This window comes from Martes martes, assembly GCF_963455335.1.
Source record: "Martes martes genome assembly, chromosome: 4".
Taxonomy (NCBI): domain Eukaryota; kingdom Metazoa; phylum Chordata; class Mammalia; order Carnivora; family Mustelidae; genus Martes; species Martes martes.
Window position 1 is genome coordinate 174,812,565 of NC_137891.1, and position 22,149 is coordinate 174,834,713.

The 22,149-nt window shown below is 49.1% G+C and overlaps 1 protein-coding gene across 1 annotated transcript; it reads left to right on the forward strand.

The window, feature by feature from the left end:
• Positions 1-208: 208 nt before the first annotated feature.
• On the forward strand, positions 209-12,517 carry LACTBL1 (lactamase beta like 1; the record flags this gene model as incomplete). Its single annotated transcript, XM_080801729.1, has 7 exons — positions 209-241; positions 1,400-1,535; positions 3,898-4,007; positions 5,780-5,937; positions 6,944-7,179; positions 10,483-10,588; positions 11,536-12,517. 7 exons carry the CDS (start codon positions 209-211, stop codon positions 12,515-12,517), a joined length of 1,761 nt encoding a protein of 586 aa, XP_080657855.1.
• Between the last annotated feature and the right edge of the window lie 9,632 nt (positions 12,518-22,149).

Below are 22,149 nucleotides of genomic sequence, written 5' to 3' on the forward strand. Positions count from 1 at the left end.
AAGACAAAACACTAGCAAGAGTATCCAGAACCTACAAAGAACTCTAATACATAAAGAAAATTGAATAGGAAGAAACAGGGAAAGGATCAGAACAGTCCATTCACAGGAAAGCAAACTGAAATATACACAGTAAACTCAGGAGAAAGTGGTCAACCTTATCAATTAGAAATAGCAACGAGAATCACAGGTGGTGGGAGCGTCACCTGGAATGACAACACTGGACAGCCTGGACAGTATCCAGGTAAGCTGGAAAGGGCCACTCCATACCACTCAGAAATTTCACTGCCAAGCACGGTGCTCTACTCAAATGCATAAAATAGGCACTTAAAAAAAAAAAAGATTTTACTTATTTATTTGAGAGAGAGCACCAGTAGGGGGGACAGGCAGAAGGAAAAGGAGAAGCAGATTCTCTGCTGAGCAGGGAGCCCGACCCAGGACTCCATCCCGGGACCCCAGGGTCATAACCTGGGCTGAAGGCAGATGCTTAATGGACTGGGCCACCCAAAGTGCCAGAAAAGAGTCATGTTTTTGAGGCAGCCTGGCCCTCGCCTCCATGGTCTAACTAGTACACTTTGAAGTATATTCCTACAGCAGCATGCTCTACAGAAGTTGAAGTGAACAACCCAGAACTACATGCATTGTATTGGGAAAAAGGAGGATAGTGCTCGCTTCGGCAGCACATATACTAAAATTGGAAGGAAAAAGAAGGATAACACAGTAGGATATACTTTAAAGAAGTTTTAAAATGTGCAAAGCGATACTACACGCTGTTTGCAGATGCAAACACAGAGTAAACGAATGAGAATATCATGGCAACGACCAACAGCGAGATCAGAATGCGCGCTACATCCAGGAAGAAAGGGAGGAGACGGAGTCTGCAGGTGGTACAAAGAGGGCATGGGATGGACGACCACACACTAAACAAGTAACTGACATGATAATTTTTCAAGTGTAAAGATAGGAGGAAAATATGGTAAAATGTTAAGATCTAACAAACTCCAGCCCTGCCCTTGGAGAACTCGTATCCATTAGGAACATCATAGTAGTCCAACAACTGTTGTATTAGGGAGTTGGAATTGTACCACAATGGAGGCTTGTATAAAGGGCCGTGGAAGGGACCTGGATGAGGACGGTTGGGGAAGGCTTCATGGAGGAGGTGGCATTTCAGTTAGTCTTAGGTATTTTATTAAGTACACAGGAGAGAGATGGCATACCTGGCAGAGGAAACAGGTTGTGCAAAGGCCCAGAGGTGCAGAGGTACATACTGCGAAGGACCTTGCTTTTATAGGTGTGATATTTCCCCCAAACTGTGGGCTCTCGTGATGTCTGGGTGAATCTACGGCACGGTAGGAGTCCTGCTGACCACAGGGGGCTGTAACCTGTATCCTTCCCCTTCTAGGTGGGCCGGCCGCCCCGCCTGCCAAGAGTGAAAAAGAAGTGGTTCTTCCCAGCTTCCTGCAGCTTCTTCTTCCTGCTCTCTGTGGTTATGACTGGCTGCTTCCTGTGGCAGTACCACCTTCCCAAACTGAAGAGCAGTGAGTGCACCCGCAGCCTTGGGTTGCTCCCCACCCCTGTGGGTTCTGTGAGCCGGGAACTGCTGCTCCTGATCTGAAGGTGTAGAGGCGAGGCCACAAGATTTAGACCCAGAAGCTCTGGCTTTAATTAGGACTCTGACTCTCCCTAGCTGTGTATCTTTGGGCCACTCTTGTGACTTTTCCGTGTGTTGATGCTCTCGTGGATCCCAATGCCACTCGGGTTTCCTTAAACTACCTAGTCTGGCTTTAAAACTCAGGATCCTCCAATATGTGCAGACGGAGTTTCTCTCGTGGCAGGATCGCCAGGCCCTACCCCCCTTTAGAGATCCTCCCCCAACTGTATCTGAGACCCTGGGAGGAACAATGAGGTGTCCAAGAAACGGAGAGATGCTGCCATTTCTTGGAGCCTCTCCATCAGGGGCTGGTCAAGGCTTGGAAATGAGTCACCGCTACTGGTAATGCCCACTGCACCTTCTGTTGCTATAGCAACCCCTCTGACCTCCATCCTGCCGGGATCCTGGATCATCCAGAACCCCAGCTCTCCGCTAAACCCGGAGAACGTCTCGCTCCATTCCTGTCGTGTTACAGATGTCCAAGGCTCAGTGAGGTGGTCTGGACTCCTAAAGACCCGCAGAAATTGTGCAGAAATGGCTCCTTTTATTTTCCTGCTGGCTTTTTCCTTTCTCACCCCAACCTGTTCTTTCTAGGGCAAATACCTTTATCAGGAGCTTCTTAGTCCCTCAAGCAAACAGTCCCCAAGTAGGTGGGCCAGCCTGTCTTCTAGGGCTATGGTTCTCAAACCATCAAACTACCAGCCCAAAGCAAACCAGTATGTCTATAAATAGACACAAATGAAATTAAGTGAAAAAAAAGAGATAAATTAAAATTTAATTTAATTTAATAAATTTAAATTAGAAGCCCAAGTTTTAAGATTCAACACAAAATTACTCCATCAAACTGCTATCAAGTTTCTAAATGTGTGCTCTCAAATTTTCTCCTTAATTTGTCCCAAATGGGAAACAAATGGTTCATGGACCTGTTTGGGTCTGCTGAGCATGGAGATCTAAGTCCTCACCCTTGTGTGGGTACCCCCTGAGAGCCTGTTAGATATGAGGATGCTCTGGTTCTACCCCGTATCTACTGAATCAGAATTGAATTTCTTTAAAAAGTAAGCTCCATACCCAGCCTGGGGCCCAACATGGGGCTTGAACTCACGATCCTGAGATCAACACCTGAGCTGAGATCATGAGTTGGACGCTTAACTGATTGAGCCACCCAGGGCCCCCTCAAATCTGGATTTTAAGATTCCCACATGACCTTTTGTGCCTATTAATGCAGGGCTGGAGGAACCAGCCCCCCCGGGGGTCCCACTCAAGAGATGCTCTGGCTTTGACTGAGTCCTCCCTAGTCCAACTATTAAACCTGTGTCAGGGAGTTGTTGAGAGAGTTTCCCTCAGGTTTGTCACTTTTCTGTTTGGGACCCTATCAGTTACCGAATGCTGAGTAAGCCCCCAAAACTACCTGCTTCAAACAAAATGATTTATTCCTTCTCCTGATTCTGGGGGCTTACTGGCGGTTCTGCCACTGGTCTATCCTGGGCTCTTTCAAGGCTGGGGCCAAGTCCCGGTAGCCTCAGGAGGCAGTTCGAGGATTCAAGAAGGGGGCCGCTCCTCTGGGCACTTATACAATCCTACTCTACACTTTTTCGAGGATGAGAGGGAGGTCTGGGGCCGCTGTGATGATCTCTCAGTCTGAATCATGTCCTGCCAGGGCCCACATCTCCCCCTCCCCCCCCCACCCCAAGGTTCCCAGGAAGCCATACACCTGAACCAAAGCAGAATGCGATTTAAAGCAGGTATCCCAGACACACCGCTCTGGTAACAGAAGGCACTGCCCCCTATGATTTAGGCCTGAAGCCCAAGTAGGGCCCATGTCTACTTTGCCACCCAAACACAGAATCAGAACTAGAGAAGCAGAGACAGACAGACAGATGTGACTGAGCCTGACCCAAAGAGCCGGGACTTTTCTAAATCAGCTGATTACATGGAGGGAGGAAGCTGGTCAAGCAAGAGACAGGGGCTACCAACTGAGGGCTGTGGTCTGATTGGCATTTTAAAGGCCAAGCGTCATGTGGTGGGCGTGGAACTATCCCTTCTCCCAGAGAGACTCTGCATTTTGCCTCTTGCTGCCCATGGCGGGTCACTGTGCCCCACTGTCTTCTGGGGAGGCTGTTGCCAGCTGGGAGGGCTGGTCCCGAGGCATGGCTCTGGCCTTTGCTGCTGCCTTCCCACCTGTTCTAGGATGACCCCTGGACTCCTATCCTGATCTCTGTCCCCCACTCACCATGTTATGTTCCCTCCAGGTTCCCTGGGACCTGAGGTGACTTCTGCCCCTGTGAGGATGTGTCCCCGGCACCCAGAGCCTGTGCCCCTGGCTCACCCCCTCCCTGTGTTGAAGGAGGCCCTGGAAAAGGTCAGTGATGATCCAAGAGGGACCTGGGTGTGTGGGCTACGCCTGGGCGATGAAGGGGAGGGCACATTCTGGGTGTTAGCAGTGGTATTCACACACTCATTCATTCATTCATTCATTCATTCATTCAACATATAATTCTCGAGCACCTGCTCTGTGCTAGGAACCAGGGAGATGTCAGGAAGAAGGTTCTGTCCTGCTGTAAAGAAGTACTAGTCTGGAAGAGACAGAATAGTCAAGACAAGTAACATCGATAACGGGGGGTGAGAGTGAGGGTAGGGAAAGTTTAGGGAACGATGGGGTACAGAAAATTGGCTCTGGAGTCAGTGGTGTCTACACTGAGATGTGAACAAGTAGGAGATACACAGATGATATGCATTTATACAGTAAGGGAGCTTGGGGGAGTGAAGCATGTGCTTTGGAGAGAGGGGCTGGCACATGCATGGGTCCAGGGGCAGCGGAGTGAGGGCAAAGCACACACAGAGAGCTACGGGACAATTCAGGCCAGTGGGTCCAGGGGTGGGGGAGGGAGAGGGGATGTGCGGAGAGGTCAGAGCCCTGACCCCTGGAGACCAGGGCCATATCACTAAACATACCCTAAGGCGTAACTGTTATTGCTGCTAACACGTGGCAGCCAACACAAGACGGGGCTGTTGGCCGGCGCTGGTCTGTGCCCGTCAGACCCCACCCCCAGGTCACTCACCTTGGCAGACATGCACACAGATGAAACACGACTGGAAATCTACAAGCAGCAGCACGGTGCGGGGCTGTGACGCTGTCGTCTGGGATGGTGGAAGGGACAGACGTGCACACAAAAGAAGGCGTGGGCTAGCACAGAGAGACACCATCAGTGCCTGCAAATACGTGAAAAGTTTAGTGACGGAGAGGGAGCAAAGGGGTGCTCTGAGGCTCCAGGGTCACAGTCAGGAAATGAAACAAAGCAGCAGTGATCCCCATGGCTGCCCTCTAGTGAGCACCTAGTGTCTGGGGACCTCTCTCTGCGAACCTGAGCCTCGGTCTACAGAGGAGGACACTGAGGCACACGGAGGCAAAGCTAGCGCCGGGCCGGGAACCCCAGCCCGGGGCGGTCTGGCTGTGAATTAGGAGCGAGGGCTGGAATTTGCCTGGGCTTTGAATCCTGACTCCATGAACCATTAGCCACTTGGGCAAACCACTTCGGATCTCATGGATCCACTTTTCTCATCTGTAAAATGGGGAGAAGTGAGCACTGCCTTGTTAGGAGGATTAAGTGAGACAATGCGTGAAAATAACTTTATATGATGCCTGGCACATGCCAAGTGTCCAACAGATAGAGGGATTCTCGCCGGCACTGCATTTCATTATTGAAAACAATGTCTTTTCAGAGAGGGCCTGTGCACCCTCTTTCGTGAATTTTCCAACATTAGGGGGTCAGAACGGGCCTCCTGGGGGTGTTCTAGGGCATCACAGGGTTCAACTAGACCAGTAGTTTAACCCCTCCCTCCTTTTACATTTTGCCAAAGTAATATTTCTTTAAACAAAAATCTTACGAGGAAGCCCTACACAGAAAACACATTTAGTGGAGCTGGTCTGGTTGCAAGTGGGTGGGGGTCCCACGCCAGGGGGGTCTGAGAACCGGGGGTCCGGAGGCTCCAGCAATAGTGGGGAGAGAACGGAGGGGAGCCAGGCCAGGGCTGCTGTGTGCAGGGGGTGGTGTGGGAGTGGGCTGGGCGTGCAGAACAAGTCGGGGGTGTCTCTGCACCTACACTCTCAGCCTCCTGCTCTCCTCCTCCAAGGTGGACGGGATCCTGCGTCAGGCACTGTCTGCCCCGGGCCTGGCTGCCATGTCTGCCGTGGTCATCCACAATGACACTGTGCTCTGGACTGGGAACTTCGGGAAGAAGAATGGCTCAGACCCAGCCTCTGGGCCCCCCAATGAGTATACCATGTACCGGTCAGTTGGGTGACCACCACAGTTCTCTGGAGGGGGGCAGGGATGGGAGGACAAGGGAGACCTAGGAGGTAGGCGGACTCCAGAGAATCATGACAGTGGGTCCAAGCTGCCAGGGCCTGTTATTAAGTCCTGACAATTTACAGATGAGGAGACTGAGGTCCAGAGAGAACGAGAAAGTGCCCAACATGACACCACAGGGATAACAGGTCAGGAAGGAATCCCTTCTGGAGAGCCCTTAGCCCCAAACCTTCCTAACTAGAAAAGACTCCCTGTGTCCCATCCCCCCTGCCCTTCTATCTGCCACAAAGGGACTATAACCAGTTCCTGGCCCCTTGCCCCAGGTCCCTGTCAGTCAGTAGCAGTGGTCCAGATGGAAGAAACGTGGGACCCTCTGCTGCACAGCCAGAGTCTCCCCTCTGAGGAGCTGCCTGTGAGATCCTTAAAGTTGACCATGAAGAGTGAACATGGTCACTCCCGGAGATACTGTGAGGATGACAGGGGTTCCAGTCACACTGCACCTGGTATGTGCCAGGCACCAGGCCAACGATTACATTTGCTATCACTTACTGAACACGTACATACCTGCCGGGTATGCTGCCAAGCACTCTACATGCCCAATCTCATTCAATCTTTACTACAACCTATGAAATGGACAATGAATCTTAGAGAGATCTAGTGCTTGCCCAAGACCACTTGGCCAGTGTGAGGCAGAGGTATGAGCCCAACTCACATTTGTCCCAGATTGGGAAGGGCCTGGGTTAAGGTCTGGCATGGGGATAGACGCCCAGGAGTGGTAGGGATAGACCCCCACCACTGTGGTATGTTCTTAAACATCCCAATGGCAGTTTTACAGAGGCTGGCGAATTTCCGTCTGAGACACTGGGTGAGGGTAGTCTTGGTGCTTTCCTAGAACCCTAGAAAGTTGGGAGGTGGGGGTACAGGGTGGAGGTGGGTTGTAGGGCCAACTGCATGTCCTCTGCACCGTTGTGCTCTTAACACTGTCCAGGATCTCCAGCATCTCCAAGATCTTTCCAGTCCTCATGCTGTACCGGCTGTGGGAGGAGGGCATCGTGGCCTCCCTAGATGACCCTCTGGAGAGGTATGCCAGCACCTTCACCATTAACAACCCGCTGGGCATGGCATCAGCCCCTGAACAGAGCCTGATGGATGGGCTGGAGCAGGTGGGCCCAGCCCCAAGGCCTTCACCGGTCACCCTCCGGAGGATGGCCAGCCAGCTCTCAGGTGAGCAGCTCTGAACTTTCCCAGCTCAACCCAAACTGTTTCAGGTGTGGGAACTGAGCAGCAGGCCCTCACCCAGCCTGGCTATCCCACCCACTCCCCGAGCACCCATTCCCCATGCCAGGCTGGAAAAATGGGAACACCTAAAAGCTATGAATGGGAAATGGCTCAAAAAACTAGGTCAGGGCTATACAATCAAATAAGATGTAGCCCCAGAAAAAAGGGGTAACAATGTTCTCTATTCCGAGATGGAATAAGATATAATGTTAATTTAAGTGGGACAAAAAAGCTCAAAAAACATGTCATATGCCCCCATATGAATGGATAAAACAATATACACTACATAGGGTACATATGGGTATATGAAAGCGTATGTGTAAGAAAGTACAATGTACATATTACATGACACACTTACATAAACTATATGAATATACACATACCTGCCATTCCATCATTTCAAATGGCCTGAGGTCTCAGTTGATGGATGTGGCTGGTTATCACTTCTGAGCCCTGAGGGTGTACCCAAGGCTCAGCGAGAGGATGGAGCCACCGGAAATAGCTCATGCAGGACAGGATCAGTCTTCTCCTCCCCCCCCCCCTTTTTTTTAAAGATATTATTTATTAGCAGAGAGGGAGAGGGAGAAGCAGATTCCCTGCTGAGCAGGGAGCCCGACGCGGGGCTCCATCCCAGGACCCTGAGATCATGACCTGAGCCGAAGGCAGACGCTTAACCCCCACTGAGCCACCCCTGTGCCCCAGGATCAGTCTTCTTGTGGGAGAATGGCCCAGTGGTTAAGGGCAGGAGCACTGAAATTCCATCTCTGCCCTCTCCCAGCTGTGTGATGTTTGGCAAGTCATTTAACTTCTCTGAGCCCTACTTTTCTCCTCTGTAAAATGAGTGTGGTTTACATTATTCCTGGGGATTAAATGAGCTAATGAGTATAAAACACTTAGCGGGGCACCTGGCACACAGCAGGCCCTTGTCAACGTAGCTTTGGTTATTATAGTCAGGGTTGGACCTAGGTTTGGTGGGGCCTCATGTGGATATGATCCTGGGGGTCCTCTTTAAGATTACATTGTTACAAAATCAAAATTAGATACAGGTCTTGGAAGGGGCCATGCAGGTGAGGAACCTGGAAGCTTAGGCTCTTGTTAAATCCACCCCGGGGGTTAGAACTCTGACTCCAGGGCTCCCTCTAGGGGCTGTGTTGTGGCTTCTTGTTTACCCATAAACCCAGGGACCCCAGCACCCTGTGCTTGGTTAGTTTTAAAACATCCCACATGTCTTCTCCTACAGTCCCAAGGGGCTAGCTGAGCCAACGGCTGCCTGCATAACTCTGTTCTAAGCTCTCAATGTCTTCTGTGATTGACTCTCACTGTTATCTGGAGCTCTCTCCCATTCCTGGAACTTTTCATCCCTTCTCTAAGTTAAGCCTTCCAACACCTCACCTCAACACAACACCACTGCAAGTGTTACAGCCCATTTACAGATGAGCAAGTAGAGGCTCAGAGAGGTAAAGTACATGGTTTGTGGCCACACAGCAAGAAGTGTCAGAGTCAGGGGGCGCCTGGGTAGCTCAGAGGTTGAGTGTCCAACTCTTGATTTCAGCTCACGTCATGATCTCAAGAGTTGTGGGATCGAGCCCCATGTTGGGCTTTGCGCTGGGCGTGGAGCCTGGTAAAGATTCTCTCTTTTCCTTTTCCTCTGCCCTTCCCTCCTCTTCTTAAAAAAAAAAAAAGAGAAGAAAAGAAGAAGTGCTAGAGTCCGAACTTAAACCCAGGACTCAAGACTCCATCTCCTAATTGCTTAACCCAAAAGCCTTTGAGTCACCCAGATACCTCCAATCCCCACACTCTCCACATCTCCTCCAGGAGCAAATTCTGTTGGCTCCCCACTCAAAATATATCCAGAATCCAACCACTCTGCTGCTAGCATCCAAGTCTAAGTCACCATCAATTAAACATGGGGTTTTCAAGTCTCCTCACAGGCTTCCTTGCTTCTGCCACTGCCCCCCTCCCCACAGCGTCTGTTTTCAAACAGCAACTAGAGCAATCCTGAAAAAATAAATTTAAAAAATTTTTTTAAAAAAATATTTTATTTATTTGACAGAGAGAAATCACAACTAGGCAGAGAGGCAGGCAGAGAGAGAGAGGAGGAAGCAGGCTCCCTGCGGAGCAGAGAGCCCGATGCGGGGCTCAATCCCAGGACCCTGAGATCATGACCCGAGCCGAAGGCAGAGGCTTTAACCCACTGAGCCACCCAGGCGCCCCTATCCTGATAAAATATATGTCAAATCACATCACTCCACTGCTCAAAACCCCTGCGGTGGTCAAATCCCACTCAGAGAAAAAGCCAAGTCCTTCCAGCGTCCTCTAGCACCCTATGGCATATTCCTGTCATCTCTCAGCTCCAAAGTCCTCCCCTTCTCACTCCTCTTCAGCCACACTGGCTATTCCTCACTGGTGCTCAAACATGCCAATGCATTTCTGCCTCAGGACTTTTGCACTAGCTGTTCCCTCCGTGGGAGACATTCTTTCCTCGCACTGCCCTGGGGCTCCCCACCCCCCACCTCCTCCAGCTCTCACCTGCTCAAGGGTCACCTTCTCTCTGAGGCCTTCCTCCGATCACCTTGGATAAAATAACAATCCCTCCCTTCTTACATGCAATTATTTTTCTCCACAGGATGAATATTTATTTATCGCCTGTCCCCTCCACTAGAATGGAAATTCCATGTGGGCAGGGACTTTATTTCGCTCACTACTGAGCCCCCAGTTACCCCAACAGTCCTTGAAACAAAAGGGATGCCTGAAAACTACTGAGGGGAAGGATGGAAAGAATCCCAGTCACGTGACCCTTCCCATACTTGTCGCAACCAATAAACAGAAAATTCCAAGTGGGCAGAGGAGCCGAACTAGTTCCACAAAACCGGCTCGGGTACTGACCTCAAGAATTTTGTGGACTCAAACTTCTATGGTGGGTGATAACAATTATTTTTTGAACAGTTGCTATGACCAGGCCCCATGCTGAGCATTTCATCTCAACTAATCCTCACATGAGCCCAACGATATAGGAAATTATTTCCCTCATGTTACAGATAAGGGGACTGGGGCTCAGAGAGGTTAAGTGACTTGCCCAATAAAACACAGACATGATTAGAGTCCAGGCTAGACTTTTTTTTTTTTTTTCCAAAGTGATTTTGTGGTCCTTACCTCTCAATTCATGGAAGGTGGGAGAGAGAGAGCACCCAGGGATCCACTATCCCACGCTCAGCTGGCCCAGCAGGTCTGATCACTGCTCTTCTGCAGGGCTGCCCAGAAGGCTCCGATCCACTTCACTGCTGTGGACGGGCAGCACCCAGGAGGCCCTGAGCCTGCTCAAGGATGACGTGCTGGTAGCAGACCCGGGAACCAGGTGAGGAGTGTGTCTGATGCCCCACACACAATAGGAACCACCCAAGGTGACACAGCCCTCCTAGGACAGAGTCTGTGTCACCTTGTCCTAAACAGGGATCCCTGAATGTGTTCCCTATTCCACAGCTGGGAGGACAGGCCCAGACAGGGGGCACAACAAGGCACAAGGAAGCTGGGCCCAGATCTAGTGTGAACTCCACATTCTGTCGGTTCATCAACTCAGCTTTCATTGAGCATCTACTCAACTGAGATACAGCACCTGGCTATTGAGATATGGCAGGGAACATTATAACCAGGCTACTCCTTGCCAAGTGTACATTGTTCTGAGTGAACACCAGACATTTTCATCAGTGAACAGATAAACGAGAGAAATACAGATTTTGCCAAGTGCCATAATGGAAATAAATGGAATGTCGATGAGACAGGGAGTGGATGGCTGGGGTGACCACTGAACAAATCCCACTCCCCCACCCCGGCTTTGGGAGCAGTAGGGTTTGGGAGAAGGGTGGGGTGAAATCCTGCCTCCTATTTGTTATACTTGAGCTACGACTCCCTGTCATTTTTGCCCTACAATCGTCTCTAGTTTTCCATTCGATAAAATAAATCATACTAAAGTGTAAAGAACTAAGATTTGTTTTATCACTCTCCTAGGGGCATCGCTGCGTCCAACTCTTCCCCAACCTGCCCTGTGCCCGTGGGCAATTCTCTGCCCATCTCTGGGCTTTAGTCTTCCCAGATGTAGGATAATGACTTGTAATCAATGACCTCTAGAGTCTCTGTTCCGTCTGACCTTCTGGGATGCAATGAAGCAGGTTCCTTCTCAACCCCATCCAGTCCAACGAAACTCTGGTGGCATTTCAGACAGTCTGAGCAGGTGGCGCGGGGCTCTTTAGGGCCTGGAGACACTCCTCCGAGGCCACATCCCAGTTTCCACCCTTCCTCTTTCAGGTGCCATTACAGCACGCTGGCCTTCTCTCTTCTGGCCCACGTTCTGGCAGCGCACACTGCTGAGGGTGATTACCAGCGCTGGATCGCGGAGAACGTGCTGGAGCCGCTGGGGATGGCGGACACCGGCTTTGACCTCACGCCCCTTGTGCGCGCCCGCCTGGCCGCCGGTTTCTACGGCAGCGGGCGGCCCGCGCCGCTCTACGACCTGGGCTGGTACCGGCCATCCGGCCAGATGTACTCCACCCCTGCCGACCTGGCCAAGCTGGCTATGGTGCTCCTGGGCAGCGGGCCCAGGCGGCTCCTGCGGCCTGACGCGGCCAAGACCCTGCTGGCGCCGCTGCTGGCCTGCTCGGGCGCCTACTTCGCCAACGAGACGGGCACACCGTGGGAGTTCCACGCGCAGCGGGGCTACCGCGTGGTGCGCAAGGACGGCGACCTGGATGGCTACGCCGCCACCTTCTCCCTGGTGCCGCCGCTGCGCCTGGGCCTCGTGCTGCTGCTGGCCGGGCCGCGGCCCCCCGGGCGCGACCTGGTGGCGCAGGCCTACGACGTGCTCCTGCCTGCCATGGAGAGGGCCCTCCGGGAGGCCGAGCCCCGCCCCGCGCCGCCGCCCAGCGCGCGCCCTTTCGTGGGCTACTTTACCTTCGCGAACAAGACCTTCTACGAGGTGCACCCTGGACCGGCGGGCGAGCTGCGCCTGCGCCAGTTCGGGCCGCGCGTCGAGGCGCTCGTGCCCCCCGCCTTCCGCACGCTGACGCTGCGTCACCTGCGCGGCCGCGTCTTCCAGCTGCACGTGGCGCGCGAGTTCCCGTGCGCGCTGCCGCTCGGCGACGCCTGGCTCTCCCTCGAGGCGCAGCACGGGCAGCTCGTCCGCTTCTACCCGGTGGACCGCTACGGGCTGTCCCCCGGCTTCGACGTGCCGGGCCTTAACACCTACCGGGTGCTGAGGCTGCAGCGCAGGCCCGTGTTCCAGCCCCAGTGACGCGGGGCTCTGGCCCTCCGGAGCCTCCCCCTTCCTCGAGGTTCGGAAGGTGGAGCTGCGGAGGTGGCTCTCAGAGAAGCCGACCCCAGCTGGCTTTTGACCTGTTCGTTATGCGGGGGGTGGAAGAGTTAAGTAGAGACATTTAGAGTAAGCACTTAGAAACTTTCATAGCAAGTTGACAGCGTACTTTCTTTAAAAGATTTGAGAGCGAGTGGGTAGGGGGAGGGGCCGAAGGAGAGGGAGAAGAATCTCAAGCTGACTCTAGACTAAGCCCGAGGAGAGGTGGGACTCGTTCTGACGACCTGAGACAAAATCGAGAGCGGGCTGCTTAACGGACTGAGCCACCCTCCTCCCCAGAGTACATTTGTGTCTGTTGAATATAAGACAAAACATGGGCTTGTATTTTGTCTTTTAAAAATCAACCCTACTGAGTTTTAATTTATATGATTTATATACATTTATATAAAATGAAATGCACACATTAGGTATGATTTTGACAAATATTTATGCCCACTATTATCAAGATATGGAAAATTTCCAATGTCCCCCAGACTTCTTTTGCTGTCAGTCTCCTCCCCTGTACCCAGCCCTAGGCAACTGCTGATCTATTTTTAGCACAATGGATTAGTTTTGTCTTTTCTAGAATTTCATATAAATGGAACCATTTCATTGCCTGTTCTAGAATTTAATATAAATGGAACCCCCCCCCCCACCCCGTGCCCCTCCGCAGGATGTTTATGAGGTCCACCCATGTTTTTGTGTATATCAATAGTTTGTTCCTTTTTTTTTTTTTTGCTAAGTAGCATTCCATTGTATGGGTGTATCACATTTGCTTATCCATTCACCTGCTGACGGACATTCGGGTTGTTTCCAGATTTGGGCTATTGGGAAAAAGCATTTCTGTATAAGTCATTTGTGAATACATGCTTTGATTTCTCTGTCTTTTCAGCTTTAGGCATGCTAGCGGTTGCGAAGTCCTATCTCACTGCGGTTTTAATTGTATTGTATTTCTTGTATTGTAAAAGTTCTCTATATGCTCTGGATACAAGTGCTTTGTCAGATCGGGTATTACACATGTTTTCCCTCAGTCTTTGGTTTGCTTTTCCAGTTTCTCTCTTAATGAGAGGAGAGTGGGGGAAGAGCTGAAGTTTCACAATTTTGATGAATTTTATGCCTGTTGGATCTGATACAAAATTTAGGCTTGTCTTTTGCATGTCCTTTTAAAAATGAAACTTTTTATTTTGAGGCAATTATAGATTCACATGCAGTTGAAGGAAATAACCAATGTATCTTTCACCCAGTTTCCACCCCGTGGAAATGTCTTGCAAAACTATAGTACAATAGCATAAGCAAGTAATTGACGTTGATAGAGTCAAGATACAGAACATTTTCCTCAGGGCAAGAATCCCTCTTGTTGCCCTTTTCTGGCTGTGCCCACTTTCTTACCAACCCCCCCCCCCCCTTAACTCCTAGCAACCACCAATCTGGCTTCCATTTCTGTAATTTTTCCATTTCAAGAATATTATAGGTATGGAGTCATACAGTGTGTAATTTGGGGAGGTTGTTTTTTTTTTTAACTCAGCATAATCCTCTGGAGATTTGGTCAAGTTGTTGCAAGTATCAACAACATTTTTCTTTTTGTTGTACACTAATGGTGGCATGGTATGGATGGACCACAGTCTATTTAACCATTCATTTGATGAAAGACATCTGGCTTGTTTCCAATTTTAGGCTGTTAGGGATAAGGCTGCTATGAACCTTTGTTTACAGGTAACTGTGTGAACATAAGTTTTTATTTCTCTGGGATGAATGCCCAGGAGTGCAGCTGAGGAGGTGAATGGGAGTTGTTTGCTTTTGTTCTGTTTTGTTTTTAAGAGACTTGTCAAACTGTTTTTCAGAGTGGCTGTACCATTTTATATTCTGGTTGGCAATATAAGAGTTTCCCGCATATATATTTTTTATTTTTTATTTTTTTTTTAGTTTCCCCACATTTGTGCCAGCATTTGGTATTGTCACTATCATTGTTTTTGTAATTCTAATTTCTTAATAATGAATGAGATTGAATTTCTTTTCATGTACTTTTTTGCCATCCATGTAGCCTCTTTGGTAAAATGTCTCTCTGTCTTTTGCCCATTTCCTGATTGAACTCTTTAAGAAATTGTTGAGTTTTGAGAGTTCTTTATACATTCTAGATACTAGGCCCTAATTTGCAAATATGTTCTAGTCTTGTCTTTTTGTTCTCTTAACAAGTGTGTGGTGGTATCTCATTATGGGCACAGCTTTGGCCCCTGGGTCATTGCCATTGTGTCTTCTATGTTCCTTGTTCCTTTCTGGCTTTACCATACTTCCCTGGCCAAACCCTGGGCAGAGATTTGTATCTCTGCCCCGACTCCTCCCCTGACCCCAGACTCATGAGTCCCACTGTCTACTTGATGTTTAGGAGGCATCTCTACCTCGTGTCCAAAACAGAACTCTCAGTCTCGCCCCAGACCAGCTCCTCCTGTAGTCTGCCCATCTCAGTTAGTGGCAGCTCTGTCTTTGCTGTTGCTGGGGCCGGACTCCTGGATCCCCACTTTCTCTCACATCCATTCTACCCACAAGTCACACTGGCTTACCTTCACACTGTGTCCAGAATCCAATCCCGTCTCACCACCTCTGCTCTTCCTGCCTTTTCTGAGCCATCATTATAATGGTTCTCTGTCTCCCCGTGTCCACCCCCACCCCCTGTGATGGTTAGTTTTCTGTGTCAACGTGACCCGGGTAGATACTCGGTCATTCAAACACTCATCCAGGTGTCACGGCAAAGGTGTTTTGTAGATGCGGTTAACATCTACAATCAGAGGACTTTAAGTAAAGGACATGACCTTCGATAATCTGGGTGGGCCTCATCCAATCCGTGAAAAACCCGAGGAGCAAAACCGCGATTCTCAAGGAAGAAGGCTTCTGCCTCTGGATGCAGCATCGGCTCCTGCCCGAGAGTTTCCGGCCTGCCAGCCTCCCTACAGACTTTGGATTTGCGAGCCAAATCATGTAAGCCAGTTCCTCGAAATAAATCTCTTCATATGTATCCTAGTGGTTCTGTTTCTCTGGAGGACCCCTGACGAATACAGTCCAGACATCGTTCTACAGAGCACTCAGACTGATCCTTTTAAAAGTCACGTCACGGCCCTTGTGTTCTTCAACGCTCCCAGGGCTTTCAATCTCATTCGAAGAAAAGCTGAAGTCTTTATCATGGCCTGCAGAGGACCCTGGTTCTTCCCACTCTTGTTCGCTCTGCCTCAGACTTTCGGGCCTCCTTGCGGCTCCTTGAACACGTCAGGTATCTGTGGCCTCTGCTCCCGCCGTCCCCTCTGCCCCTGTGTTCTCCAGAAAGTCAGTCACTGGTCCCTTCCCTTCAATGTTTGCTAGCCTTACCTTCTCTCCAACCTGTTCTTGCAAATTGATTATTTATTTATTTATTTTTTAACCTACGTCTGTAGCTGCGTAACTGCCACCTAGATCAAGGTGTGGAATGTTTCCAGCCCTTCCTGTGGTTCCCTGCTCCACTTCCTGAGAATAACTACTCGTGAATTCTACCACCATTGATTAATTTGGCTTTTCTTGATCTTTTTAAAAATGAAATCTTAGATGGGGTGCGTGGGTGGCTCAGTCAGTTAAGCGTCTGATTTCTGCTCAGGTCGTTATCTCGGGGTCCTGGGATCGGGTCCCGAGCTGGGCTCCTTGCTCAGCAGGAAGTCTGCTTCTCCCTCTCCTTCTGCCCTTTCCCCTACTCCTGTGCTCTCTCTCTCTCTCTCTCTCTCAAATAAATAAAATTAAAAAAAAATCTTAGACTATGCACTTTTCTGTGCCACCCCTCTATTTTAAAATTACAGCACAGCCCCCCTGTCCTGAGAACTCCCCAGACCCTTTGCCCACTAATTTTTCTCATGGTTTCATCTCCACCAAACATATTTGTATTCAGTTGTTTAAGCACCTATCTTCCCTCACCAGGATAAGCACTCCACGTGGACAAAGCTTTCTGTGTTTTGTTTATCACTGTATTCCCAGCGCCTGGTGAACCGACCATCAGTTGTAGGCAGTCAATACATATTTGTTCAGGAAATAATGAGTCTCCATTTTCTAGATGATGACATTGAGGGTCAGAGAGGTAAAATTACTTCCCCATGTCACACAGCATTAGTGGCAGAGACAGGATTTGAATTGTCAGTTGTTTGAACCCAAAGACTGTGCTCTTAACCTGTGGCATTACTCCCTCCACAAATGCAAATCTGCACACTCCTATTCATGGGTCTTTATGGAAGGGATGTGGATGGGGCACGAAGGTATTAATCCATTCAGAATATTTCTGAGTGCCTACTGTGTGCCAGGCAGTGTACCAGCACCAGGAACATAATAATTAGCACAGATACATCTGTATATTTGGATCTGTATTTCTGTGTACATACCTGTGTGTTTACTCTAGTGGATAAACACATGCATGTTTGTGTCTGGAGTGCTTTTCCCTATGTGTATTTGCAAGTGTGTGTCTTCTTCTGTGTATGTGAGTATAACTCTGTGCCCAAGTATGTAGGGATAAAAGATAGCACAGTTTTGGGATAGACCACCTGGGTTCTAATCCTGGCTCCCGTCCTTATCAGCGATGTAACTGTGGGCAATCTTCAAAGTGGTGTACCTCAGTTTTCTTATCTATCAAATGGGGTTAATGTCTGTTGTCCACTTTCTGGCATGCTTTAGGGGATTGCTACTCAAAATAGCGATGGGACCGGTGCCTGTCCCAGAACTGTTGGTCTCTGGTCTATGACAACACAGGCACAGAAACTTCAGAAATATTTGTGGGGTTGTGATATTGCCGTCAGACCCCAGTGAGAGATCAGGAACTGGTCTCATGGAACAGGGTACAAACAAGTTTGGGGGTTGAGTTCACAGTCAGAACATATACTGATCCACAAAAGAGTGGAAATTAAAAACCAAACCAAATAAAACCCTTGAAAAACAAACCAAGTCTTTCACCACAGAGAGTTTGAGAAGCAGGGATTTAAAGGATTAAGCAGGACGATACATGTAGAGCACTCAGAACCACTGCTGGCACAGAGGAAGGATTCTGAGGGTTCCCTGTGGTCATCCCGTGGGGGTGAGTGTTGTATATACGTGACTTGGTATGTATGGGGGGGTTTGAATATGAGCCCCCAGCTATGGGTGCATGTGTGTGAGTGTGTGTGTGCCTGTTTGCAGCTGATGGCAAAAATGGGTGTGTATTAACACATGGGTGCCTCTGGGTGAGATGGCGTCTTATGCATGTGGGTAAGTATATAGGGGTGGGGTCTGGGCAAGGGGGTTGGGCAGGCTTCAGCACATTTCTTAGGACTTTCCATCACGAGATGGGGGTGGAGAGTGGCCATGGCAGCAGCAGCTGTAGAAATAGAGTCTCAGGTTTACCATTGTGCCATCCAGGGGACAGCAGAGGAAGAAGGGTCAGCAGGGGACGGGGCGGGGGGCAAGGGGTGCTACTGGCCCAGGACTCCGTGTGCTGAGTCATCAGGATTCTCTAGCAGGGTTGGTCCAGGCAGACACTTTAGTCTGATGGGATTGGTGGGGATTGGGGGAGGAGGTGAAGGTGGGGGTGGACCCTTGCTACAGTCCCACCTGGTGTGGGGGGAGGGGGTTCCATGGCTATGATGCCAAACCTAGTGAGAGTCTACGGGAGAAATCTCTTTCACTGTTTCTCTTTTCTCCTTGGTGGCATCTTTTGTTACAGGCACCTCTCTGTCCCTGTGAAATGACCGAGACTGTGGATGCCTGTTTAGAGCCAGGAGGGGCAAAGACAGGTTCCAGCTACTCCCTGGGTGGGAAAGAAGAAGGTTGAGAGGAACATGGGTTTGATGAGGGAGCTGGTGGGGATGGGGCAGGAGACCCAGGTCAGTGTCCCTGAGTTGGAGCAAGCCCCCATGAGATTCTGCTGGATCTTGGAATAGGCAAGAGAGTCTATGGGGAGCCCAGGATGGACCAGGGACTGGGGCAGGTGGAACTGGGAAGGGGATCCAGACTTCTCAGAGGAACCGGCCTAGGACAGACAGAAGCTGTCAGAGGCCCCAGGCTGTTGAAGGAGGGCCTAAGGTTTGCATGCTGGGCTCTGTGTTGTGTGCCCACAAATGCTGTGTGACCGAACTGGCCTCGCCGTGGGCTCTCAGAATCTCCTCCACCCAGTACCCCTAAGCCCCTGATAGGAGATGGCAGCCCACAGTCTGTAAGTACAAATGGGTATAAAGAATCATTTATTATTGGTGACATCACAATTCCAGACTTCAAGCTCTATTACAAAGCTGTCATCATCAAGACAGTATGGTACTGGTATAAAAACAGACACATAGATCAATGGAATAGACTAGAGGGCCCAGAAATAGACCCTCAACTCTATGGTCAACTAATCTTTGACAAAGCAGGAAAGAACGTCCAATGGAAAAAAGACAGTCTCTTCAACAAATGGTGTTGGGAAAATTGGACAGCCACATGCAGAAGAATGAAACTGGGCCATTTCCTTACACCACACACAAAAGTAGACTCAAAATGGATGAAAGACCTCAATTTGAGACAGGAATCCATCAAAATCCTTGAGGAGAACACAGGCAGCAACTTCTCTGACTTCAGGCGCAGCAAATTCTTCTTAGAAACATCACCAAGGCAAGGGAAGCAAGGGCAAAAATGAACTATTGGGACTCCATCAAGATCAAAAGCTTTTGCACAGCAAAGGGAACAGTCAACAAAACCAAAAGACAACTGAGAATGGGAGAAGATACTTGCAAATGACATAGCAGATAAAGGGCTAGTATCCAAAATCTATAAAGAACTTATCAAACTCAACACCCAAAGAACAAATAATCCAATCAAGAAATGGTCAGAGGACAGGAACAGACATTTCTGCAAAGAAGACATCCAGATGGCCAACAGACACATGAAAAAGTGCTCCGCATCACTCGGCATCAGGGAAATACAAATCAAAACCACAATGAGATAACACTTCACACCAGTCAGAAGGGCTAAAATTAACAAGTCAGGAAATGACAGATGTTGGCGAGGATGTGGAGAAAGGGGAACCCTCCTACACTGTTGGTGGGAATGCAAGCTGGTGCAGCCACTCTGGAAAACAGCATGGAGTTTCCTCAAAAAGTTGAAAATAGAGCTACCCTACAACCCAGCAATCGCACTACTGGGTATTTACCCCAAAGATACAAATGTAGTGATCCAGAGGGGCACATGCACCCCAAAGTTTATAGCAGCAATGTCCACAATAGCCAAACTATGGAAAGGACCTAGATGTCCATCAACAGATGAATGGATAAAGAATATGTGGTATACACACACACACACACACACACACACACACACACACACACACACACACAATGGAATACTATGCAGCCATCAAAAGAAATGAAATCTTGCCATTTGCAACGATGTGGATGGAACTAGAGGGTATTATGCTGAGCGAAATAAGTCAATCAGAGAAAGATAATTATCATATGATCTCTCTGATATGAGGAATTTGAGAAGCAGGGTGGGGGGGCTTGGGGGGTAGGGAAGGAAAAAAATGAAAGAAGATGGGATCAGGAGGGAAACAAACTGTAAAGAGACTCTTAATCTCACAAAACAAACAGGATTGCTCGGGGGTGAGGGGTAGGGAGAGGGTGGTTGGGTTATGGACCCCAGGGAGGGTATGTGTTATGGTAAGTGCTGTGAAATGTGTAAGCCTGATGATTCATAGACCTGTACCCCTGGGGTAAATAATACATTATATGTTAAAAAAATTTAAAAAAAGAAATATAAAATTAAAAAATACTAAAAAAAGAAACAATTATTATTCTTTAATATGGTAGTCATGTTTGTATTTGCATTACTTACATGGTAATTCACAAAATTCCTCCACGTTGACTTCATACCTTTGCATCTGCTGTTCCCTCTACATGGAATGGTTTATCCTTAGCTTCCAGGAGAACTCCTAGGCATGTTGTAATGACCTGAGTACTTACTGGTTTCCTCCACTGACAGGGGACTTTTGTAAGTGAGGGCACGTGTGTAAATCACCACAGCATTCCTGACACCAGCCTCGCGTCTGGCACTCTGTGGGTGCCAGTTCACATGCTGTGAGGTGGTACAAATGCCCTGAGAAGCTCTCCAGGGTGGGCTGCATGGGTGGGTCATTTCTGTGTCCCCCGTGACATCTCATAAAGCACCTTTTGTGTAGTGGGAATACAGTAAGTACTTTTTGAATGCATGAATAAATATTGAACGAATGAATCAAAAGACAGCCTCCTAGATCCCATTCTCTCTGACTTGCTACCCCACGTTGTTCGTAGGCCTGACTTCAGCCTCAGCCCTGCTCTACCTCTAACCCCCGGAACATTACCCAAGAGCTGGTTTACTTCTCCAAATCTGCACCCAGGGACTGGTCCCATGAGATGCTCTCTCTAGAATGGCAAATGCAGCAAATGATAACACTTTTTTTAAAAATTTATTTATTTGACAGACAGAGATCACAAGTAGGCAGAGAGGCAGATGGAGAGAAAGGGGGAAACAGACTCCCCGCTGAGCAGAGAGCCCGATGTGGGGCTCGATCCTAGGACCCTGGGATCATGACCTGAGCCGAAGGCAGAGGCTTTAACCCACTGAGCCACCCAGGTGCCCCAACACTTTTTTTTTTTTAAAGATTTGTTTATTTATTTTAGAGCAGGAGGAGGGCCAGGGGGAGAGAATCTCCAGCAGACCCTCCAGTGAGCGCAAAGCCCGACACAGGGCTCCATCTCATGACCCTGAGATCATGACCTGATCTCAATGCAGGAGTCAGACGCTTAACCAACTGAGCCACCTAGGTGGCCCGATTACACCATTTTGGACGTGCTGTTTAGCGTACTTAAGGCTCTGCAGTATCCTGAAGTAAAGAAATCTGGGCAACTTGTTCAAGTCCAGAATTTGCCTAGTGGATTTGACCATGAACCCTCTCTGAATCTCTCCAGGCTTTTTTTTTTTTTTTTCAAACAGAACTTCAGCTGACATTTATTTGACAAATGCTTATGGAGACTCTACTATGGGTCAGGCATGGTCCTGCAGAGCATATGACAGACACGGACCTTGCTTTCTGCTCAGCAAAATACCAAGAGCTGACATCTGTGAGTGCGAAGGACTTGCTATGCTCATCTCATTCAGTCCTCATCTACCCTCTAGTGTTAGGTATTATTGCCCCATTTTACAGACGTGAAAATGAGGCTTAGAGCAGTTATACGACCTCTCCAAGGACACAGAACTGACAGATGGCAAAGTTGTGATTCCGAGGCTAGGACCCCAGATAGCAGAGCTCAAAATACCACACATGACTGAATATTCTTCGCATTGCTCCAATTCCACACCCAACCCCAGCTCAGGCCAAATCCCACCCCACCGCCAATCCCAGTCCTAGCCTTGGCTGCATTGTTAGCCCTGGAAAACTTCTAGTCATGTTTCAGGACCCCATGGAGATCCTTTAGGAGCACCCATTTGTTCCCCGGGGAACCTCAGTAGAAAAAAAAAAAAACTACCACAAACCACAAGTCGAGGCGATAATTTTTACAATTCACATTTATTTTGGAAAAAAAAAAAGGTTC